Source organism: Coregonus clupeaformis, chromosome 20, assembly GCF_020615455.1.
Source record: "Coregonus clupeaformis isolate EN_2021a chromosome 20, ASM2061545v1, whole genome shotgun sequence".
In the NCBI taxonomy this organism is placed as follows: Eukaryota; Metazoa; Chordata; class Actinopteri; order Salmoniformes; family Salmonidae; genus Coregonus; species Coregonus clupeaformis.
In genome coordinates, this window is record NC_059211.1 from 47,303,251 (window position 1) to 47,326,259 (window position 23,009).

A 23,009-nucleotide genomic window follows, 5' to 3' on the forward strand; every position below is an offset into this window, starting at 1 on the left:
GTAATGACCCTGATCCTGCCTGCCGTCCTGTACCTGCCTGACTGATTTGGATTACGACTCTTTGCCTGGCTTGACCTACCAATTGCCTGCCGTCCTGTACTGACTGACTCTGATTTGGATTACGACTCTTTGCCTGCCTTGACTTACCTTTTGCCTGCCCCTTGTACTATAATAAACTCTGAGACTCGTACTATCCGCCTCCTGTGTCTGCATCTGGGTCTTTTTTAGCCTGAGCCGTGATAGTAACAAAATGTGGAAAAAGTAAAGGGGTCTGAATACTTTCCGAATGCACTGTATAACACACTGCCAATCAATTATTACAACTTCTGTGATTATGCAAATTATTCTGTCTTCTCTTGTCGACTTCCTGACAGTTTGGACCAATGCAGGTGTTTTTGATATCTCTGTGCCACACACCGTGGGTGACTGAGTAAACATCCGGGCCTCATTCAAGAACTAACCAGACCACCACCATCACTGTGCCCTGGCCTAGTCAGAGCATGGACCAAATGCATATCCTGCTTCGTGACTATTGTCTATTGTTGGTGGCCTGGTGATAAATGGGGCACCTATCTGATGGACTGAACTGTTCTGAGAGACCCAGAAGCCATCCTCATCCTCCTAGGATGGCGGGAGCAGATCTCAGAGCGATAGCGCAAACTGCGGCTTTTTGAAGAAAAAAAAGAGACATGACAGGTGTGATTAAGTAGCCATGATTTTGCACATCAGTGATACCAAAGCAGATACTCAGAACACTGATCAAGTGAGACACAGAGATAGCGGTATGTAGACGTAGTTACTGTAATGACCTGTGCTGGCTCAGCATTTTAAAACCTCTCAGAGAGTTTGGACAACAACCAAAAGGGTACTTTGAGTCAAGCATTGAGTACAGTGATGGGAATAACTAAGCATCACAAAGGCAAACTGTTACATGCACCTCTGTAGTCTCAGCCATTATTCCATTAAGTAGCACTTGTAAATACCAGCATAAAAAATCTTTACAATATTTTCCTAGATGACTCACTAATTCAAACCATCTTAATGTGCCTTGCCTCTTTGTGTGGGAAACCCTGTGAGAGTGGTGTGAGTCAGAATGGTCAAGATGTTAGTATTAATCCACTGTTGACGCTCATACTTCAAATATTTGCTCAATCTGTGTGGTAAACGAACAAAAGAAAGTCCTGTAATTAAACACTTTATTTATGGCAATATTCGGAAGAGAAGATGAAAACGTATGTAATGTGACCAACGGAAACATATTTCCTATAAATGGCAATGTATATACTGTACTCACTGGCGTACCACACACCCCTGCACCCCCTGCAAGTTGGGGGTGGGCTTGGGTTGGGGGCACCCTGGAGGTCTGCCCCCTCCCCAGATAGCATATGAACACGTCATAAACCATGACAGAAACATTTTGAATTACAGGAAATTAGCTGTAAAACTGCAAAATGTTCTCACAGCCTCATGGCAAAATGTGTAGAATAGCAGGAAATAAGCTTTAAAAATGCACAATTCTCTCAGCCTCATTGCAAAATCTGTGGACTAGCATGAGATTAGCTATAAAACTGCACATTTTTGCAAATATACTGCAAATATGTGTAGAATTGTCTGAAGTTAGCTGTTTCCCCCCCCCCCAAAATCGACCAAAACAAATAATATATATGTATTAAACTGCAGTACGCCACTGAGTGTGCTGTACATATACTGTCCAGTACACACATAATAATTTCCAAAATATGTTTTCTTGACCATTTCAACATGATGACTAATATCTGACATGTCCAAGAACGACTCCTCTAGGAAGTCAGTCGGACAGCCTAAAGCAGCCGTCTCTAAAAACTTTTTCCACAGGAATGTCATTTGTTCCATCTGAGAGGCGCACACACACACGCCAAAAGCATTTACCAACACAAGCATTTCACAAAGCATCTCCGTCAAGTTTCCCTGGCCAGGTGAACTTTCAAAACAGCGTCCATCTGTAAAACAAAAAGCGAGCCCCTACAGAGGTGTGCAAAGAATCCAGATGATCAAAGAGTGTGAGAATGGCAGCCTTGTCTTGGCCTGGCTATTATCAGGGCCATGAATGGCTGTCTTCTCGCCTTTTGTTTGCCCAAGCATTGACAGTCACTCACCCGGCAATGACTGTCACATCAGCGTAAAGAGCCAGCCGCCGACAGAGGCCAACCACATCAAACGAGTCTGTTGAGGGGCCCTGCTCGTGAACCGTAACAAGAAACACCTCCTGATCCTCACCTACATCTCAGCAGCAGACACCAACCGCTGTGACTGTGATCCCAACCACCACCTCCATTGAGAAAATATGTACTGCCTAGACCTCATTTCCCAGCCTGGCCTCTCAAGTAGTACTTATGTTAACTTCCAGCGCCTCACACAAAAGGCTGCACAAGTCTTTAAGAATGCTTTACGGGTGACAAGAGGATTCTGACACTTGTTAGGTCAAACGGCATGCATGCTATTAGAATGATGTAGAATGTATTTTCTGCATTACTTCAATTAAGGATACAATGAAAAGGGCCTATGAAAAGAATATTCAATTTTGATGCAGTGTGTATGTGAATCTCATTGTATTGCAGAAGCACTGTGCATTTGTTTCAAAGGGTATGCTGAGCATGATATTGTTGCGAACAGAGGGGCAGGGAACTGAACACTGTACGCATCGCACCAATAGGGTTAACCAAACTAATTTACAAGCAGAACTAATATGATTATTTTCAAACATGGTATTATTTTGTAATTACACATTGACAACGTGAATTGGCAGTTCAATTATGTTTCAAAAGTTAATCAGTGGTAGTTGGAAGCCATCCAAAAGGTTGTGATGTGGCAATTTTCCACTCAAACCAACACATAATAGTACCAGCAAGACCACTTATGTATGACCCCTAGTTTGACCTTTGTTCTACTTATTATATGGTGAGGCTGCCACCTATTGGTGATATAGGTCATACACATGTTTGAAACTCATTGTCCTTTATGTTTTTCAGCTGAGGTCATAATTTCTATAATTTATCAGATATTCCTGAATAATACAATAAAATATCAATTTGAACAAACATAACAATTATTATTAATTGAGAATAAAGGTAAAACAACATACATTTTGCACATAAATTCCACAAATTGCATATTTATGATTCGTTGTTTATTTGTTTAATTGGTAACAATCTACACTCCATTGCAGAAAAAAACGTTCCTTCTTCTTTCAAAACAAACACAGCTAAATTTTTCGGTGGTCTTCTATCCATGCCTGTACTCAGATCCATTGTGTTCGATTAGCTGGTGTAATTCAAAATGGCAGCCTAGTGTGGTAAAAAGTAATGCGGTTATTATGTCAACATGTCACTTTTGAGACTCTGTACCTTTCCAAAGTGTCTGAGTGGTCGCATACTGTTGGAAAGAAGTGTTCGTCGTGTGTCAAATGTTGACCATTGCCTTACAATCCAGAATAACGTTGAAAGGCAAATATCAGGTATGTTTCCTCGCTATCTAGCTACTTACTGTATGTCAAGCCAAGGGGACGGGTGCACCACGAGACAGTGCTGTGCTGGAACTCTCATGACTAGTTATAATATCCTTGCAATATTTGGTATCTCTCGATAGCTATCTACTAGTAATGGATTATAATATATAAATTGATTTACCAGCTGTAGTTGACCAGCCATTACATACCCATCCTCAATTCTCATCCTGTAGAGATTTTAAAGCCAAGTTTGTAAACGCAGAGATATATGTTAATGAGGTAAATTACTGTATTTACAGCTTACCTAACTATATTAAGTTATCATGTCATTTTATGAACTTGCATATTATGAACTTGCAGGTCGTTGCCTGACAACGTAAATGCAATATTTGCTCAATCGTATTTCTAAACCTCAACACGAATTGGCATCTGATCAGTGCCAGTTTTTGTCAAAGAAAAGCTGACAATACCTACTTCTTGCAGAGCCACCATGGACATCACAACGAAGACATTTCTCAGCTCTGATTCCAAAGAAAGAAGATAGGAAAAAACGAGTATGGGAACAATCTCAGCTGCTGGATGGTGCGTATTCATAGGCCTACTTGCTTTTCTAGGTTTGGAAATGGTCAATGGCTTTACATTTTAAATGGTGTTCTTAGCATGCATGAGATACCTCAAATCCTTATGTTGATTTTCTATCGGATTATTTTACTATTTTCTCTCTCCCCTTCCTCTTTGCAGTGCTTGAAACCAGGATCCAGCAACTCCAATCTGACATCATTGTAGATGTCCAACATGTAAAGGTGCAATTTGTCAAAGCTTCTAAGTCAGGGACTGGGGCTTCTTCAGGGAACAGTCCCAATAATGTGTCTGGGGAGAGAACAGAGGTGTCCAAGGCGGGACAGACTATTAGTAAGGGAGGGGGACAGACTGGTAAAGGAGGGGGAAAAGATGCCTCAGCCTCCAAATCCCGCTGGATGGAGAAACTAAGCCAGGAGAAGAAGACTAAAACAAAGAAACTGAAGCAGCAGCTAGGCATAGAGGATAAACCTGTGAAAAGCAGCAAAGGCAAACTGATGCTACCAGGTACCTCACATAAAACCATATCGACAAAAGCAGGAATAAAGACTGTATCAACTGCTAAAAAGAGCAAAACTCTGAAAAACCAAGAGCACACCATGGCAGCTGCAAACCAAGAGCACACTATGGCAGCTGCACCGGTTGCTGCTGCTACTGTGCCTCTTAGAAAAGCCAAAGGGAAGGGGAAAGCCTCGAAGGAGCCGGCTCCTGAGTTGTCAGAAGCCAAGGCCAGGACCAAGGAGCTGGCTGAGCTGGAGGAGCTGGAGAGAAAGGCTGAGGCCAAGGCCCGGGAGCTGGCAGAGGTGGAAGAGCTGGAGAGGAAGCTGAACCAGTGGGCTGTGTCGGCCAGCCCTGAGCACGTGCAGGATAACAGCGAGGCCAGAGTGTACGGGGATGTCCACCGTAGTGTCCGCTGTTACCTGGAGGCCTGTGTGTTCTGTGGGGACATCGACCGAGCCCACCATTTTCTGCTCAGCCACCACCGTATGGTCAGCCGGCGCAACCTGCTCAACATAGGACTCTACAACATCATGATGAGGGTCTGGGCCAAGAAGGTAAGTGCTGCTCACCTGTATTTCTATGGCATGTGGTATATTTTAGAGACTTTAATTATGCAGGGCCTCCCCATGTGGAATATAAGATAGTGTGTCTCTCCTTGTTGTATTCCAGGGCTCTTTAAACCAGATTGGCCGTATGTTCATTCTGGTAGAAGAGGCTGGTCTGAAGCCTAACCTCAGCTCCTACTGTGCTGCTCTGGAGTGTATGGGCCGAACCCCTAACTGTTCTCCACGTGTCATCAACAGGTAGGCTAACACACAGATATAGCCATTTGCAGAACTTAACTCATTACTGTAACTCTGAGCCTCTTGATCTTAGATAAAGATAATAGTATTTGCTATACAACATAAAACAAAACAATGCCTAGACCTTCAAGACTGCATTGGAAAGTAGGCTTAGAATGTGTAAGATCATTATTTGTAGTCTTATTTGTAGTAGATTATTACTAGGTGGCCAGTGCATGCGTTGCCTGAGTTTGCCACTAGATGATGTCAGACTCTCCTATTAGCTTTGCGGTTCATGTTTCTCTTTATTCTAGCCTCTTCTGTTATACAGTGTTAACAACAAAAATGTATGCATGCATTCATTACTTTAATTCACTTTGGTTAAAAACATATGCTAAATGGCATATATTATTATTATTATTATTATTATGTCTAGACATACTGGGATTCACAAAAGCCTGATGAAATATTCTGAAAATTAGACAGTGAGCAGCTAGTTTCTTTTTCAAGACTGTTTAAATATGAGACCCTGACCCCTAATTTCCTGCTCTCCTCCATCACAATGGGGCCTATTGTGGTCTCCACATCAACCCAGTGGAGGAAACTGTTTTCAAGTGGACTGGTTATTATGTGTAACATCCTGCGTGCGCTATGTTGTTTTATCAATGATCAATTTATCCTCCTGACATACACTATATATACAAAGGTATGTGGACACCCCTTAAAATTTGTGGATTCGGCTATTTCAGCCACACCCTTTGCTGACAGGTGTATAAAATCGAGCATGCAGCCATGCAATCTCCATAGACAAACATTGGCAGTAGAATGGCCTTACTGAAGAGCTCAGTGACTTTCAACGTGGCACAGTCATAGGATGCCACCTTTCCAACAAGTCAGTTCGTCAATTTTTTTCCCAGCTAGAGCTGCCCCGGTCAACTGTAAGGGCTGTTATTGTGAAGTGGAAACGTCTAGGAGCAACAACGGCTCAGCCGCGAAGTGGTAGGCCACACAAGCTCACAGAATGGGACTGCCGAGTGCTGAAGCGCATAGCGCGTTAAAATCAACTCTCCTTGGTTGCAACACTCACTAACGAGTTCCAAACTGTCTCTGGAAGCAACGTCAGCACAATAACTGTTCGTCGGGAGCTTCATGAAATGGGTTTCCATGGAAGAGCAGCCGCACACAAGCCTAAGATCAACATGCGCAATGCCAAGCATCGGCTGGAGTGGTGTAAAGCTCGCCGCCATTGGACTCTGGAGCAGTGGAAACGTGTTCTCTGGCATGATGAATCACGCTTCACCATCTGGCAGTCCGACGGACGAATCTGGGTTTGGCGGATGCCAGGAGAATGCTACCTGCCCAAATGCATAGTGCCAACTGTAAAGTTTGGTGGAGGAGGAATAATGGTCTGAGGCTGTTTTTCATGGTTCGGGCTAGGCCCGTTAGTTCCAGTGAAGGGTAATCTTAACGCTACAGCATACAATGACATTCTAGACGATTCTGTGCTTCCAACTTTGTGGCAACAGTGGGGATGGCCCTTTCCTATTTCAGAATGACAATGCCCTCTTGCACAAAGCGAGGTCCATAGAGAAATGGTTTGTCGAGATCGGTGTGGAATAACTTGAATGGCCTGCACAGAGCCCTGACCTCAACCACATCGAACATCTTTGGGATGAATTGTAACGACAACTGCGAGCCAGGCCTAATCGCCCATCATCAGTGCCCGACCTCACTAATGCTCTTGTGGCTGAATGGAAGCAAGTCCCCGCAGCAATGTTCCAACATCTAGTAGAAAACCTTCCCAGAAGAGTGGAGGCTGTTATAGCAGCAAAGGGGGGACCAACTCCATATTGATGCCCAAGATTTTGGAATGAGATGTTCGACGAGCAGCTGTCTTTTGGTCATGTAGTGTATCTTTCTATGCTCCTGCTATGTTGTTTTCAATTGTCTCGACTCTTGGCCAACAGAACGAAAGCTTGGGAAGTTGTAAATACTGTAGCTATAGAGAAGCTAATTGATGTGTATCAGGTGTCGATAAAGGTTACAGTTACTGTCTCACCCAGATGACTCAATCCATCCATCCAGCCAGCCTTTTCTCATCAAGGACACAGTCTCACAGCAGAATGAATGGTGTTAAGTAAGTAGGGCATCCTGGGTGAGAAATCACCATTGATGAGTGTTATTAATTGAGTTTAGGCCAGTGGTGGTGTCAGTGACTGCATGCTGCCTCCACACATAGATTTATTACATTACATTTAGCATGGAGGCACACATAAAGCATCGCCACACTGTTCACCTCTAGCTCTCCCAGTACTAGATATATCATAATGAATGTCTCTGATGTAGGCTAGGCCAATCTGCTGGCTGACTATACAGAGGCAGGAGCCAAATGGATTTCAGTCAGGCCAAATGGATTGTGATTGATACTGTATGTTTTTGGTTTCTTAACAACCTGCTGTCAGTAATTTGATTGTGCTTATTGGACAAGGAAATGACACAGATTGTTTGGAAGATTTGTGAAAGACAATTTGTTGTTGTCAATTTGTTGACTAGAACGTTAGGCTAATTGATTAAAAATGTAATTAAAAAAAACAACATCTGCACAGAAACTGGCTGGTATAAAGGTATTAGTATTTCTAATAACACCGATCAGATTTTCTTTCTAGTTGTGTTGGACTGCAGATCTTGTCTCCAGCTATCCCTCCCTACTCTACTGTCCCCCCTGAGGATGTCACCCTATGCGGTGTGGCCCAATGACAAAGCAGGTTGCAGTGCAGTAGGGGTGGAGAGGGGCAGCTGGTTGGTCCATCGATCACTGTAAGGTGATACCAATGACATTGTTGTTCTGCGGTGGTGCTCTCTTGCTAACTCTTCAGCCCAGCCAGTACATATTTTTCCGCACACTCTGTTCTTCCTCCACTTCCCCCGTTCGTCTCCAGTTCCCCCTCTCTCTTCCTCTCTCTCCTGCCCTGATATGGTTGCCATTGTCCACAGCGGCACTGTGCCTAGTGACTAGCATCCTTTAAAAGCACATCTCATTCCTACAGAACTAAAGTCAATCTTCAGCTTGCTCAATTAAGCTTGCTCCCCCTCTAAATTGTTTTTTTTCCCCCACTGGTTGCCCTTTTCTTGTGGCAATAGGTCACAAATCTTTCTGTTGTGATGGCACACTGTGGTATTTCACCTAATAGATATGGGATTTTATCAACATTTGATTTGTTTTTTAATTATTTGTGGGCCTGTATGATCTGAGGGAAATATGTGTCTCTAATATGGGCACACATTTGGCAGGTTAGGAAGTGCAGCTCAGTTTCCACCTACTTTTGTGGGCAGTGTGCACATAGCCTGTACGGCGGCCTCTCAATAGCAAGGCTATACTCATTGAGTCTGTACATAGTCAAAGCTTTCCTTCATTTTGGGTCAGTCATTGGTCAGGTATTCTGCCATTGTATGCCCTCTGTTTAGGGCCAAATAGCATTCCATTTTGCACTGTTTTATGGCTAATTCTTTCCATTGTGTCAAGTAATTATCTTTTTGTTATCTCTTTTTGTTGTCCTGGACCAGCTTGCTGAGGGGACTCTTCTCTAGGTTCATCTCTCTGTAGCAGTGTTTCCTAAAACAATATTTGTCCACATCACGGTTCAGCTGTCAGAGATTTGAGCACTAAATGAATCAAGGCATTGCATGCATAGGCCTATAGGCTTAGTCGTCCACTGTATGACATTAATATATAAATATATACAGTACCAGTCAATAGTTTGGACACACCTACTCATTCCAGGGTTTTTCTTTATTTTTCCTATTTTTACGTTGTTTAATAATAGTGAAGACATCAAAACTATGAAATAACACATGGAATCATGTAGTAACCAGAAAAGTTTTAAACAAATCAAAATATATTTTATATTTGAGATTCTTCAAATAGCCACCCTTTGCCTTGATGACAGCTTTGCGCACTCTTGGCATTCTCTCAACCAGCTTCACCTGGAATGCTTTTCCAACAGTCTTGAAGGAGTTCCCACATATGCTGAGCACTTGTTGGCTGCTTTTCCTTCACTCTGCCTTCCGACTCATCCCAAACCATCTCAATTGGGTTGAGGTCGGGGGATTGTGGGGGCCAGGTCATCTGATGCAGCACTCCATCACTCTTCTTCTTGGTAAAATAGCCCTTACACAGCCTGGAGGTGTTTTGGGTCATTGTCCTGTTGAAAAACAAATGATAGTCCCACTAAGCCCAAACCAGATGGGATGGTGTATCGCTGCAGAATGCTGTGGTAGCCATGCTGGTTAAGTGTGCCTTGAATTCTAAATAAATCACTGTCACCAGCAAAGCACCCCCACACCATAACACCACCTTCCCCATGCTTTATGGTGGGAAATACATATGCGGAGATCATCCATTCACCCACACCGCATCTCACAAAGCCACTGCAGTTGGAACCAAAAATCTCAAATTTGGACTCCAGACCAAAGGACACATTTCCACCGGTCTAATGTCCATTGCTCGTGTTTCTTGGCCCAAGCAGTCTCTTCTTCTTATTGGTGTCCTTTAGGAGTGGTTTCTTTGCAGCAATTTGACCATCAAGGCCTGATTCACACAGTCTCCTCTGAACAGTTGATGTTGAGATGTGTCTGTTACTTGAACTTTATTGGAACATTGCTGTGGGGACTTGCTTCCACTTATTTATTTTGGCTGCAATTCTGAGGCTGGTAACTCTAATTAACTTATCCTCTGCAGTAGAGGTAACTGTGGGTCTTCCATAATTGTGGCGGTCCTCATGTGAGCTAGTTTCATAGCGCTTGATGCTTTTTGCGACTGCACTTGAAGAAACGTTCAAAATTCTAGAAATTTTCCGAATTGACTGACCTTCATGTCTTAAAGTAATAATGGACTGTTGTTTCTCTTTGCTTATTTGAGCTGTTCTTGCCATAATATGGACTTGGTCTTTTACCAAATAGGGCTATCTTCTGTATAACCCCCTACCTTGTCACAACACAACTGATTGGCTGAAACGCATTAAGAAGGAAATAAATTCCACAAATTAACTTGTAAGAACCTGTTAATTGAAATGCATGCCAGGTGACTATGTCATGAAGCTGGTTGAGAGAATGCCAAGCATGTGCAAAGCTGTCAAAGGGAGGCTATTTGAAGAATCTCAAATAAAAACTATATTTTGATTTAACACTTATTTGGTTACTACATGATTCCATATGTGTTATATCATAGTTTTGATGTCTTCACTATTATTCTACAATGTAACAAAATAGTAAAAATAAAGAAAAACCCTTGAATGAGTAGGTGTCCAAACTTTTGACTGGTAGTGTGTATATATACACTACCGTTCTAAAGTTTGGGGTCACTTAGAAATGTCCTTGTTTTTGAAAGAAAAGCCATTTTTTGTCCATTTTTTTAAATAACATCAAATTGATCAGAAATACAGTGTAGACATTGTTAATGTTGTAAATGGTTGTTGTAGCTGGAAACGGCTGATTTATAATGGAATATCTACATAGGCGTACAGAGGCCCATTATCAGCAACCATCAGTCCTGTGTTCCAATGGCACATTGTGTTTGCTAATCCAAGTTTATCATTTTAAAAGGCTAATTGATCATTAGAAACCATTATGCAATTATGGTAGTACAGCTGAAAACTGTAAAGAAGCAATAAAACTGGCCTTCTTGAGACTAGTTAAGTATCTGGAGCATCAGCAATTGTGGGTTCGATTACAGGCTCAAAATGGCCAGAAACAAATAACTTTCTTCTGAAACTCGTCAGTCTATTCTTGTTCTGAGAAATGAAGGCTATTCCATGCGAGAAATTGCCAAGAAACTGAAGATCTCGTACAATGCTGTGTACTACTCCCTTCACAGAACAGCACAAACTGGCTCTAACCAGAATAGAAAGAGGAGTGGGAGGCCCCGGTGCACAACTGAGCAAGACGACAAATACATTAGAGTGTCTAGTTTGAGAAACGGACACCTCACAGGTCCTCAACTGGCAGCTTCATTAAATAGTACCTGCAAAACACCAGTCTCAACGTCAACAGTGAAGAGGCGACTCCGGGATGCTGACCTTCTAGGCAAAGTTGCAAAGAAAATGCCATATCTCAGACTGGCCAATAAAAAGAAAAGATTAAGATGGACAAAAGAACACAGACACTGGACAGAGGAAGATTGGAAAAAAGTGTTATGGACAGACGAATCGAAGTTTGAGGTGTTCGGACCACAAAGAAGAACATTTGTGAGACGCAGACCAAATGAAAAGATGCTGGAGGGGTGCTTGATGCCATCTGTCAAGCATGGTGGAGGCAATGTGATGGTCTGGGGATGCTTTGGTGGTGGTAAAGTGGGAGATTTATACAGGGTAAAAGGAAGGCTATAACTCCATTTTGCAACGCCATGCCATACCCTGTGGACGGCGCTTGATTGGAGCCAATTTCTTCCTACAACAGGACAATTTTATTTTATTTTTATTTCACCTTTATTTAACCAGGTAAGCCAGTTGAGAACAAGTTCTCATTTACAACTGCGACCTGGGCCTGACCCAAAGCACCTCTCCAAACTATGCAATAACTATTTAGGGAAGAAGCAGTCAGCTGGTATTCTGTCTATAATGGAGTGGCCAGCACAGTCACCGGATCTCAACCCTATTGAGCTGTTGTGGGAGCAGCTTGACCGTATGGTACGTAAGAAGTGCCCATCAAGCCAATCCAATTTGTGGGAGGTGCTTCAGGAAGCATGGGGTGAAATCTCTTCAGATTACCTCAACAAATTGACAACTAGAATGCCAAAGGTCTGCAAGGCTGTAATTGCTGCAAATGGAGGATTCTTTGACGAAAGCAAAGTTCGATGGGCACAATTATTATTTCAATAAAAAATCATTATTTCTAACCTTGTCAATGACTACATTTCCTATGCATTTTGCTATATTTCCTATTCCAACTCATTTCATGTATGTTTTCATGGAAAACAAGGACATTTCTAAGTGACCCCAAACTTTTGAACGGTAGTGTGTGTGTGTGTGTGTGTATATATATATATATATATATATATATATATATATATATATATATATATATATATATATATATATATATATATATATATATATAATATTTATATATATATATATATAATATTTATATATATATATATAATATTTATATACAGTGAGCTCCATAATTCATTGGACAGTGACAATTTTTTTGTTATTTTGGTTCTGTAGTCTAGCACTTTGAGTTTGAAAGGATACAATGACAATGAGGGTGAAGTGCAGACTGTCAGCTTTAATTTGAGGGTATTTTCATATATATCGGATGAACTGTTTAGAAATGATAGCACCTTTTATACATGGTCCCCCCATTTTAAGGTACTACAAGTATTTGTTAAATTGGCTTCACAGATGTGTGTCGTTAGGCAGGTGTATTCATTTGTGTCGTTAGTGAATGCAGGAGAGCTGTTGATGAATAGTATTGATTCTAGACTTTGCTATTGCCTTTGGAGGTTGTTGTTGGGATGTGACAACATGAGGAAGACAGCAGTGTCGATGCAAATGAAGCTGGCCGTCATAAGGCTCAGAAATGAAAATCAATCAATCAGGAACATTGCAAAAACCCTGGCCATGCCCAAGTCAACAGTTTGGTTCATCATTAACAAGAAAAAAAACAACCGGTGAACTCAATTATGTCAAAAGACCCGGTAGACCGAGGAAGACCACTGTAGTGGATGACCGGAGTTTACGCTCTATGGTGAAGAAAAACCCCTGACAACAGCCCAACAGATCAAAAACACTCTCTTGGATGCAGGTGTAGATGTGTCAAAGTCTACCATACGTAGAAGACTACACCAGCAGGACTACAGAGGGTACACTACAAGATGCAAACCACTGATAAGCCTGAAGAACAGAAAGGCGAGATTACAGTTTGCTAAAAAGCACCTAAAAGAGCCCCAAGAGTTCTGGAAAAAAGTATTGTGGACAGATGAGACAAAGATTAACATGTACCAGAGTGATGGAAAGAGGAAAGTGTGGAGAAAAAAAGAAATGCCCATGATCCAAAGCATACCACCTCATCCGTGAAACATGGTGGAGGGGGTGTTATGGCTTGGGCCTGTATGGCTGCCAGTGGAACAGGCTCACTTGTCTTCATCGATGATGTGACTGCAGACAGAAGTAGAACAATGAATTCTGAAGTCTATAGAAATATTTTATCTGCTCAGATAAAACCAAATGCCTCCAAACTCATTGGACGGCACTTCATCATGCAACAAGACAATGACCCTAAACATACTGCTAGAGCAACAAAGGGGTTTTTGATGGGGTTTTGGAAAATCCTTGACTGGCCGAGTCAATCACCGGATCTGAATCCAATTGAACATGCATTTTACATGCTGAAGAGGAGACTGAAGGCAATAAGTCCCCAAAATAAGCAGGAACTGAAGATGGTTGCAGTACAGGCCTGGCAGAGCATCACCAGGGAAGATACCCAGCGTCTGGTGATGTCAATGCATCGCAGACTTCAAGCAGTCATTGCATGCAAAGGATATGCGACCAAATATTAACAATGATTACTTTATTCTACATTATGTTAAACTGTCCAATGTTTTTTGATGCCCGAAAAAGGGGGGGACCATGTACAAAAGCTTCTATAATTTCTAAACGGTTCATCCGATATGTATGAATATACCCTCAAATTAAAGCTGACAGTCTGCACTTCACCCTCATTGTCATTGTATCCTTTCAAACTCAAAGTGCTAGAGTACAGAACCAAAATAACAAAAAAATTGTCACTGTCCAATGAATTATGGAGCTCACTGTATGTATATATATATATATATATATATATATATATATATAATCACCGGCAGTAGGTGTCCTAGCTTGCCGCTGGGATATCTCTAAGATAAACTTAGGCCTAGCCCAAGGGGATAGAGATATCCCAGCGGCAAGCTACGACACCGACATACATTTCTTTATGTCAGATGGCTACTGTGCCTGATATACAGATATAGACGTACAGAAATTTCTATCAGAATTTTTTGTATATACATAAGCATTATATTGTTATATTATAGTAACTCTGGTAGACCTAAAACATTCTTCCTCACCTCAAGAACAGGCGGAGTCCGTTGGAGCGCTGGTGCGCACTGCCCGCATATCATTGGTTTCCTGAGTGGCGCAGTGGTCTAAGGCACTGCATCGCAGTGGTAGCTGTGCCACTAGAGATCCTGGTTCGAATCCAGGCTCTGTCGTAGCCGGCCGCAACCGGGAGACCCATGGGGCGGCGCGCAATTGGCCCAGCGTCGTCCAGGGTAGGGGAGGGAATGGCCGGCAGGGATGTAGCTCAGTTGGTAGAGCATGGCGTTTGCAACGCCAGGGTTGTGGGTTCGTTTCCCACGGGGAGCCAGTATAAAAAAAATTATAATGTATGCACTCACTAACTGTAAGTCACTCTGGATAAGAGCGTCTGCTAAATGACTAAAATGTAAATGTAATAGGCCTGCAGTAGGTAAAGTTTAATAATAGCCACACCAAACCTTCACAGCATTTTCTGAACTTCATTAGGGTATTTCAAAAGTAAGTCAAGCCATTGTTTATTGGGAAAATACGAGCAGGCTATTATATTGTATCAAACACAGCATTACAGTTGGAACTTAATTTGGCCAAAGAAAATGGCTCAACAGAATGAAACAAAACACAAAGGTTTTGAGCAGGCTATATTGCAGCAATTACCAATAAAGGCTAGTGCCTACCGTACCCAACAAATGTTAGTAATAGGTTAATGTTATTTATTTTACAACAGACCTACTGTACTTATAGCCCATCTTAAACTAAAATATGGAGCACACAATTAAAAAGACAGATCAAACTTAATTTAGCCAATGAAAATGCCTCAACAGAATTCAACAAAACAAGTTTTGCACATTTAAAGAACTGGTTTTGATGTAATAAATAGGCTTACAATTATAACAATGATATACAATAATAATAATAATGATAAAATAAATTATTATAAATACATTCCAAAATGTTTGTTCCAAAATTGCATCCTACCTGAATAGCGAGTTGCACAGTAGCCTACATTTGGCCGCGCCAACGTTCTTCTCATCTTAGTCCACTACAATATTAAAACGTATATTAAATTCCCCCTGTAGACTTTTCACTATAGGCATACTCTTTTTCCTCAAACCTTTGTTTTACTTCAATGAAAAAGGCCTCCATCTTCGCAATCAACGCTAGCCTAGGCCAAGGCTCCTCTCTCTCTCTCGCTCTCTCTCTCCTCAGCAGCAGGTGCACTTGCGTGCAAGGAGTGAGATAATAGTGCTGCAGTGCGAATTCGGGGTATAGGCTATGATAGACAGCCTTTCCTGGAGAATTTGGCCCACTACAATTGTATTTATCTGCTTTTAATTATTGTAGAAAGCCGGCAATTACCGGCTAATGAAAACCCTGCTCTGTAGGTGATGGCTTTGTTATGGAAGGTTTGGGAATCGCTTCCTTTTAGATAGTTTTAGAATTTAACAGCTCTTTTCTGGATTTTTATAATTAGTGGGTATCGTCCTATTTCTGCTCTACATGCATTATTTGTTGTTTTACGTTGTACACGGAGGACGTTTTTGCTGAATTCTGCTTGCTGAGTCTCAATTTGGTGTTTGTCCCATTTATGTGAATTCTTGGTTGGTGAGCGGACCCCAGACCTCACAACCATAAAGGCATTGGGTTCTATAACTGATTCAAGTATTTTTAGCCAGATTCTAATTGGGATGTTGAATGCCTTGTATCTCAGATTGTTCACAGCTTTGTGGAAGTTACCTGTGGTGCTGATGTTTAGGCCGAGATATGTAAAGTTTTTTTGTCTGCTGTAGTGCGATAGTGTCTAGATGAAATTTGTATTTGTGGTCCTGGCAACTGGACCATTTTTGGAACACCATTATTTTTGTCTTACTGAGATTCACTGTCAGGGCCCAGGTCTGACAGAATCTGTGCCGAAGCACCAGATCATCAGCAAACAGTAGACATTTGACTTGAGTCTAGTAGGGTGAGGCCAGGTGAGGCAGACTGTTCTAGTGACCTTGCCAATTCGTTGACATACTGTATATGTTGAAGAGTGTGGGGCTCAAGCTGCATTCCTGTCTCACCCCACGGCCCTGTGGAAATAAATCTGTGTGTTTCTTGTCAATGTTAACTGCACACTTGTTGTTTATGTACATGGATTTTATAATGTCATATGTTTTTCCCCCTGTTAGAGCCGATTTGGGCATATTTTGTATAAAAGACTGAACATACTGAGCTCCATGTACATTTGTGTAAATATATTAAATATTAATGTATATGATGAAATATTAGGTACGTACCTTTATGATTTATTTACTGGATTGAGATATATTCATTTGTTATTAGTGTAACTCAGTTTTTGGCCCCCCCTCTTGCCCATTCATTGTACTGTGTTAATTGTGTTAGTATAAAGGCAGGAAGTTGGGCCTTCGGGGGGAGGAGTCCTTGCTAGATGCGGGAGCGGTATAGTTTTTTGACCATATAGACATACAGAAATACAGACAGACAGGTCATATTATATTATGTATTTGCATTTCAAGTAATCTCTGCTTTAAGTTGATTGGAGAATACCTTTTTGTTAGATAAGAAGAATAAACATTTTTTGTTGCACTATATCCCTGGATCTCATTGAATGTTTGGCCGTTTGGAAACGTTGAGTGTGGACTGTATGCGTCCGAAACAACCCCGCTTCAGGCTAGGGCAGTGGCTATGGTAAAGAGGAAAGGAAGCCACTACACCCCCAACAACGCTTTCCATCAATTTATATAGCAGACCCTTATGCCAAATTGAGTCGAAAGCTTTTTTTGGGAAATCAACAAAGCATGAGAAGACTTTACTTTTATTTTGGTTTGTTTGTTTGTCAGTTAGGTTGTGCGGGGTGAGTATGTGATCTGTCATACGGTCATTTGGTAAAAATCCAATTTGACATTTGCCCAGGACATTGTTTTCACTGAGGAAATGTAGGAGTCTGCTGTTAATGATAATGCAGAGGACTTTCCAGAGGTTGCTGTTGATGCAGATCCCTCGGTAGTTATTGGGGTCAGGTGGTTGTCCCACTGGCTATCATAAGTTGAATGCACCAATTTGTAAGTCGCTCTGGATAAGAGCGTCTGCTAAATTATGTAAATGTAATGTCATGTCAAATTTGTCTCCACTTTTGTGGATTGGGGTGATCAGTCCTTGGTTCTAAATATTGGGGGAGATGCCAGAGCTGAGGATGACGTTAAAGAGTTTAAGTATAGCCAATTGAAATTTGTGGTCTGTATATTTTATCATTTCATTTAGGGTACCGTCAACACCATAGGCCTTTTTGGGTTGGAATATTTGTATTTTGTCCTGTAGTTCGTTCAATGTAATTGGAGAATCCAGTGGGCTCTGGTAGTCTTTAATAGCTGATTCTAAGATTTGTAATTGATCAAGTATGTTTTTGTTCTTTATTATAGAGCCAAAACATTTGAGAAGTGGTTTATCCATACATCTACGTTTTGGATAGATAACTCTTCAATTTGTTGTTTGTTTAGTGCGTTCCAATTTTTTCAGAAGTGGTTAGATTCAGTTGATTCTTCAGTTACATTGAGATGATTTCTGATGTGCTGTTCCTTCTTTTTTTCTTAGTGTATTTCTGTACTTTTTTAGTGTTGCACCATAGTGAAAGCGTAGGCTCAGGTTTTCTGGGTCTCTATGTTTCTGGTAGGATATTTTCTCAATTTCTTTCTTAGGTGTTTAAAGAAAGAAGATGAGTAGGCGGCCAGTACGTGGCAATAAACTTTAGAGAACTATTAAAATAATATATTTTCAAAAGAATACATATAGGAGCAGTCAGCATAGTACATCAGGATGCACAACTGCAATGCGTTTCGACTACTAGAGTCTTCTCAGGCAGCTTTGTGGACGGAAGCTGACGTGTCTCTAGATATAGAGGTGGGGACAAGTAAATGTCACATGACAGGTAAATAACTATATACAAAACAAATCTACAACATTATCACGTGTGTATAGAGGCAACATGAACAATAACGCACAAGAATGTATACTGTACAAAGGACCTGCATAAAGGGATATTCTATCAGAGATGCATGCGTAAAAGACAGTTTATGCACACAAGGGGCTCACTGTGGCGATTTATCAAAAACTCAGCAGAACAAGGGAATACACAAAAGGCTATATACTGGTCAGTCTAGGAAGGACTATGTATACTAGAGAAAACAGTTTAACTCTAGTTATTTGTATAATCCGTGTTGGGTGACAGTGTGTAGGAGGTGGATCCATTTAGCCTATTTTTGTAGAAAGAAACGGTCAAAATCACCCTGTTAGGCTATGGTTCAACCCAGCACTCAGAGAAACAACACGACAAAGGGAGTGGAAGAAACAAAAATATTTAATCAAAGTTAAAATTGTCTTAGTCCAAAAACAACTGAAGTAAAGGAACAGAGTGAGCTAGTCGGCTCCGGAGGAAGGAGAGGCTGAGGCAGGCAGGCAGGCAGGCAGGCAGGCAGACCGACAGGCAGGAAGGCAGGCAGGTTGGGAGATATGTCCGAAACTAAAGACAAAACAAACGACAGGTTAAGGAGAGTGGAGAGCCAGGCTGAAGACAAAGACAAAATAACTTTACTGGTGAGCCAAGTTACCGCTCTGGTAAGAACAACGATCTGGCGCCGGTGGAGAGCCATGCCCAGGAATAAGTAGTGCAGGTTGATGAGAGAATAGGATGCAGCTGCGTAGGCAGGAATCACTGGAAACAACCCGCAGCTGCACAGGAGAGGCAGATCCTGAGCACGCCCCTGATCCACTCCAGACACACCCACATAAAGGGGACAAACACACATACAGATACAACAGAAAAAGAGGGGACAAAACAAGGAGGAAGGGAAACAGAAAAGGGAGAGACAAGCTGCCCACATAACAGTACCCCCCTCAATGGTCGCCACCTGGCGACCCACCAGGCCTGTCAGGGTTGTCGTGATGGAAGTCCGTGATCAGCTGAGGATCCAACACAAAACGCTTAGGGACCCAAGACCTCTCCTCTGGTCCATAACCTTCCCAATCGACTAGGTATTGGAGACCCCTACCCCGCCTCCGAGAGTCCAGGAGCCTACTGACGGTGTAGGCCGGATGGTCGTCAATGAGGCGAACAGGTGGAGGTGGATCAGCCGGCGGACACAAAAGGCTGGAGGACACAGGTTTCAGTTGGGAGACGTGGAAAGTAGGGTGTATCTTCATGGCTGAAGGCAACTTCAAACGAACCGCAGCGGGGTTAATGATGGACTCCACCACAAACGGACCCAGGTACCGAGGAGACAGCTTGCGTGATTTGGTACGAAGAGGTACGTTCTTAGATGACAGCCAAACCTCTTGACCAGGATGAAACACAGGTGCGGGAGTCCTGCTCCTATCCGCTGTTGTCTTGTTCCTGTCGGTGGTCCGAAGCAATGCTTCCCGAGCGTCGCTCCACACTCTCTGGCAGCGGCGGAGGTTCTCCTGAACCGAAGGAACAGCCAATTCCTTCTCCTGAGCAGGAAACAGAGGGGGTTGATAACCCATGGTAACCTCGAAGGGTGAAAGACCGGTGGCAGAGGCGGTGAGGGAGTTGTGGGCGTACTCTATCCAGGGCAGATGTTTGGCCCAGGATGATGGATGTTGAGCAGCCACACAACGAAGGGTTGCTTCGAGGTTTTGGTTGGCTCTTTCTGTTTGACCGTTGGTCTGGGGATGAAACCCTGAGGACAGACTAACGGAAGCACCCAAAGCAGAACAGAAAACCTTCCAAACACGGGAAGTAAACTGTGGGCCTCTATCAGATACGATGTCCACAGGTATTCCATGGGGACGGAATACATGTTGGACTAGGAGGTCCGCTGTCTCACTGGCAGACGGTAATTTTGGTAATGCTATATAGTGGACAGATTTAGAGAATCTGTCCACAATGGTAAGTATAGTATCATTACCTTCAGACTTGGGTAGGCCGGTGACAAAATCCATGGCAATGTGGGACCAGGGACGGCTGGGAACTGGGAGGGGTAGCAGCAGCCCCGACGGGGACTGATGGGAGGCTTTGCCCCGAGCACAGGTTGAACAGGCTGCCACAAAAGCCCGAACGTCAGTTTCCATTGAAGGCCACCAAAAATGTCTCCTAAGCAGCGTCAACGTGCGTCTCATCCCAGGGTGACCAGCAAAACGGGAGGTGTGAATCCACTGCAACACCTGAGACCGGACCGTCTCGGGAACAAAGAGTAGGTTGGGAGGTCCATCACCCGGTCCCGGGTCCGTGGCAAGTGCAGTCTTCACAAGAGACTCGATCTCCCACTGAACAGCCGCCACGACGCATGAGGAAGGCAGGACTGCCTCAGGCTCGCTGGTCTCCGAAGGGTCAGCAAACTGGCGGGACAAAGCATCTGGTTTAACATTTCTTGACCCCGGTCTGTATGTAAGAATAAAGTTAAACCTACTAAAAAACAGGGCCCATCTGGCTTGGCGTGAGTTGAGTCTCTTAGTGGCTTGGATGTAAGCCAAGTTTTTGTGGTCAGTCCAGACCACAAACGGCAGTTCAGCTCCATCCAGCCAGTGCCGCCATTCTTCCAGTGCAAGCTTGACCGCCAGCAGTTCCCGGTTTCCAACGTCGTAATTCCGTTCTGTGGGTGACAATTTCTTGGAGAAAAAAGCACAGGGGTGAAGCTTTTGGTCAGTGGGGGAGCGCTGGGAGAGGACTGCTCCCACACCTGAGTCCGACGCGTCCACCTCCACAACAAACTGCAGAGAGGTATTGGGGTGTATCAACACGGGGAGGTGGAAAACAGTTCCTTCAAAACCCCTACCGCCTGCTCCGCCTCAGGGGACCACCGAAAAGGGACTTTAGGAGATGTGAGTCTTGTAAGGGGTGCCACCACTCTACTAAAACCCTTAATGAATCTACGGTAGAAGTTAGCAAAGCCCAAAAATCGTTGAAGTTGCTTACGGGTGGTGGGTGTGGGCCATTCCGTCACTGCCCGGATCTTCTCGGGGTCCGCCTTCACCTGCCCGCTCTCAATTATGAATCCAAGGAACGATGTAGACTGTTTGTGGAACTCACACTTCTCTGCTTTGACGTACAGCTTGTTCTCCAAGAGCCGTTGAAGGACTTGACGGACGTGTGACTCATGCTCCTCGGGTGACTTGGAAAAAACAAGAATATCATCCAGGTATACAAAGACAAAACGGTTCAAAAAATCCCTAAGAACATCGTTCACCATGGCTTGGAAAACCGCAGGGGCATTTGAAAGCCCAAAGGGCATGACCAAATACTCAAAATGTCCCAGTGGAGTGTTGAAAGCGGTTTTCCACTCATCTCCCTTTCGGATTCGGACAAGGTGATAAGCATTCCTGAGGTCGAGCTTGGAAAACACTGTGGCGCCATGCAGAGGTTCAAAAGCTGAGTTGATGAGTGGAAGGGGATACTTGTTTTTAACAGTTATGTTGTTTAAACCCCTGAAATCGATACAGGGGCGTAACGACTTGTCCTTCTTTTCCACGAAAAAGAAACCTGCACCCAAAGGAGACGACGAGGGACGGATTATGCCCGAGACCAGAGAATCACCAATGTACTGCTCCATTGCCTCTCTTTTCGGTCGGGACAGATTGTATAACCGACTAGAGGGCAAGGGAGCACCAGGAAGCAGTTCAATAGGGCAATCATAAGGCCTATGTGGTGGTAGAGACAGAGCCTTGTCCTTACTGAAAACCTCCGCTAAGTCATGGTATTCTTTGGGGACAGATGACAGATCAAGAGGAGCTGAGGGAGGAGTTGGGTTACACTTAGTGGGGGAACCGCTGACCTCAGGCACTCGGAATGGCAGTTAGTGCTCCAACTGAGAATGGTGTGACGTGTCCAATCAATTTGTGGGTTGTGAAGAGCCAACCAGGGGAAGCCAAGGATTAGGGAGGTAGCTGAGCCAGACATAACTCTTAGCTGAATGCTTTCACAATGATTGCCAGAAATCACTAGGGAAACGGGGGGTGGTTTGATGAGTTATCTCCGCGAGGAGGCGCCCATCAAGGGCTGTGACCCGAATGGGGGTAGGTAGTGGCTCCATGGGGATACGAGCTTGTGTAACGAACTGGTGGCTAATAAAGTTATCTTCTGCACCTGAGTCTATGAGAGCTGAGAGTGGCAGGGAATGACTCTGGAAACGTAAGGTTACAGGTACTTGTAATCGGGGAATGATGGGTTCAGGATCTAACTCTGGGCTCGCAAGTAGACCCACCGTTACGAGCGAGCCTTGTCTTTTGGCCGCTTAGGGCATGTAGCCAGAATGTGTGTGGCGTCTCCACAGTACAGGCACTCACCCGCCTGGAGGCGCCGTTGCCGCTCTGCTGGAGGTAGTCGAGCTCGACCCACTTGCATAGGTTCCTCCTCTGTGCTCGGGATGGAATCAGGAACAAGAAGCTGCCGACTCCGGAGAGGCGAGACTCGAGTGGTTGAAGGCTGGGGAACTCGTCCTCCTAGATGTGGCCGATCGCCTCTCTCCCGACGCCTCTCCCGCAACCGATTGTCTAGCTTGATGGACAGGGAAACGAGAGAATGTAAATCATGTGGCTCATCACGAGCAGCCAGTTCATCCTTAATGGCTTCATTCA

At 43.4% G+C, this 23,009-nt stretch overlaps 1 protein-coding gene across 1 annotated transcript in view; it reads left to right on the forward strand.

The window, feature by feature from the left end:
* The first annotated feature begins 3,309 nt into the window (after nucleotides 1-3,309).
* The window catches only part of LOC121533550 (DNA-directed RNA polymerase, mitochondrial), a 106,799-nt gene continuing 87,099 nt past the window's right edge, over nucleotides 3,310-23,009 (forward strand). The window contains exons 1-4 of the mRNA XM_041839596.2: nucleotides 3,310-3,493; nucleotides 3,968-4,066; nucleotides 4,226-5,118; nucleotides 5,234-5,367. Coding sequence (XP_041695530.1) covers nucleotides 3,361-3,493; nucleotides 3,968-4,066; nucleotides 4,226-5,118; nucleotides 5,234-5,367 — 1,259 coding nt within the window. The 5' untranslated portion in view covers nucleotides 3,310-3,360. The remainder of the gene's footprint in view (nucleotides 3,494-3,967; nucleotides 4,067-4,225; nucleotides 5,119-5,233; nucleotides 5,368-23,009) is intronic.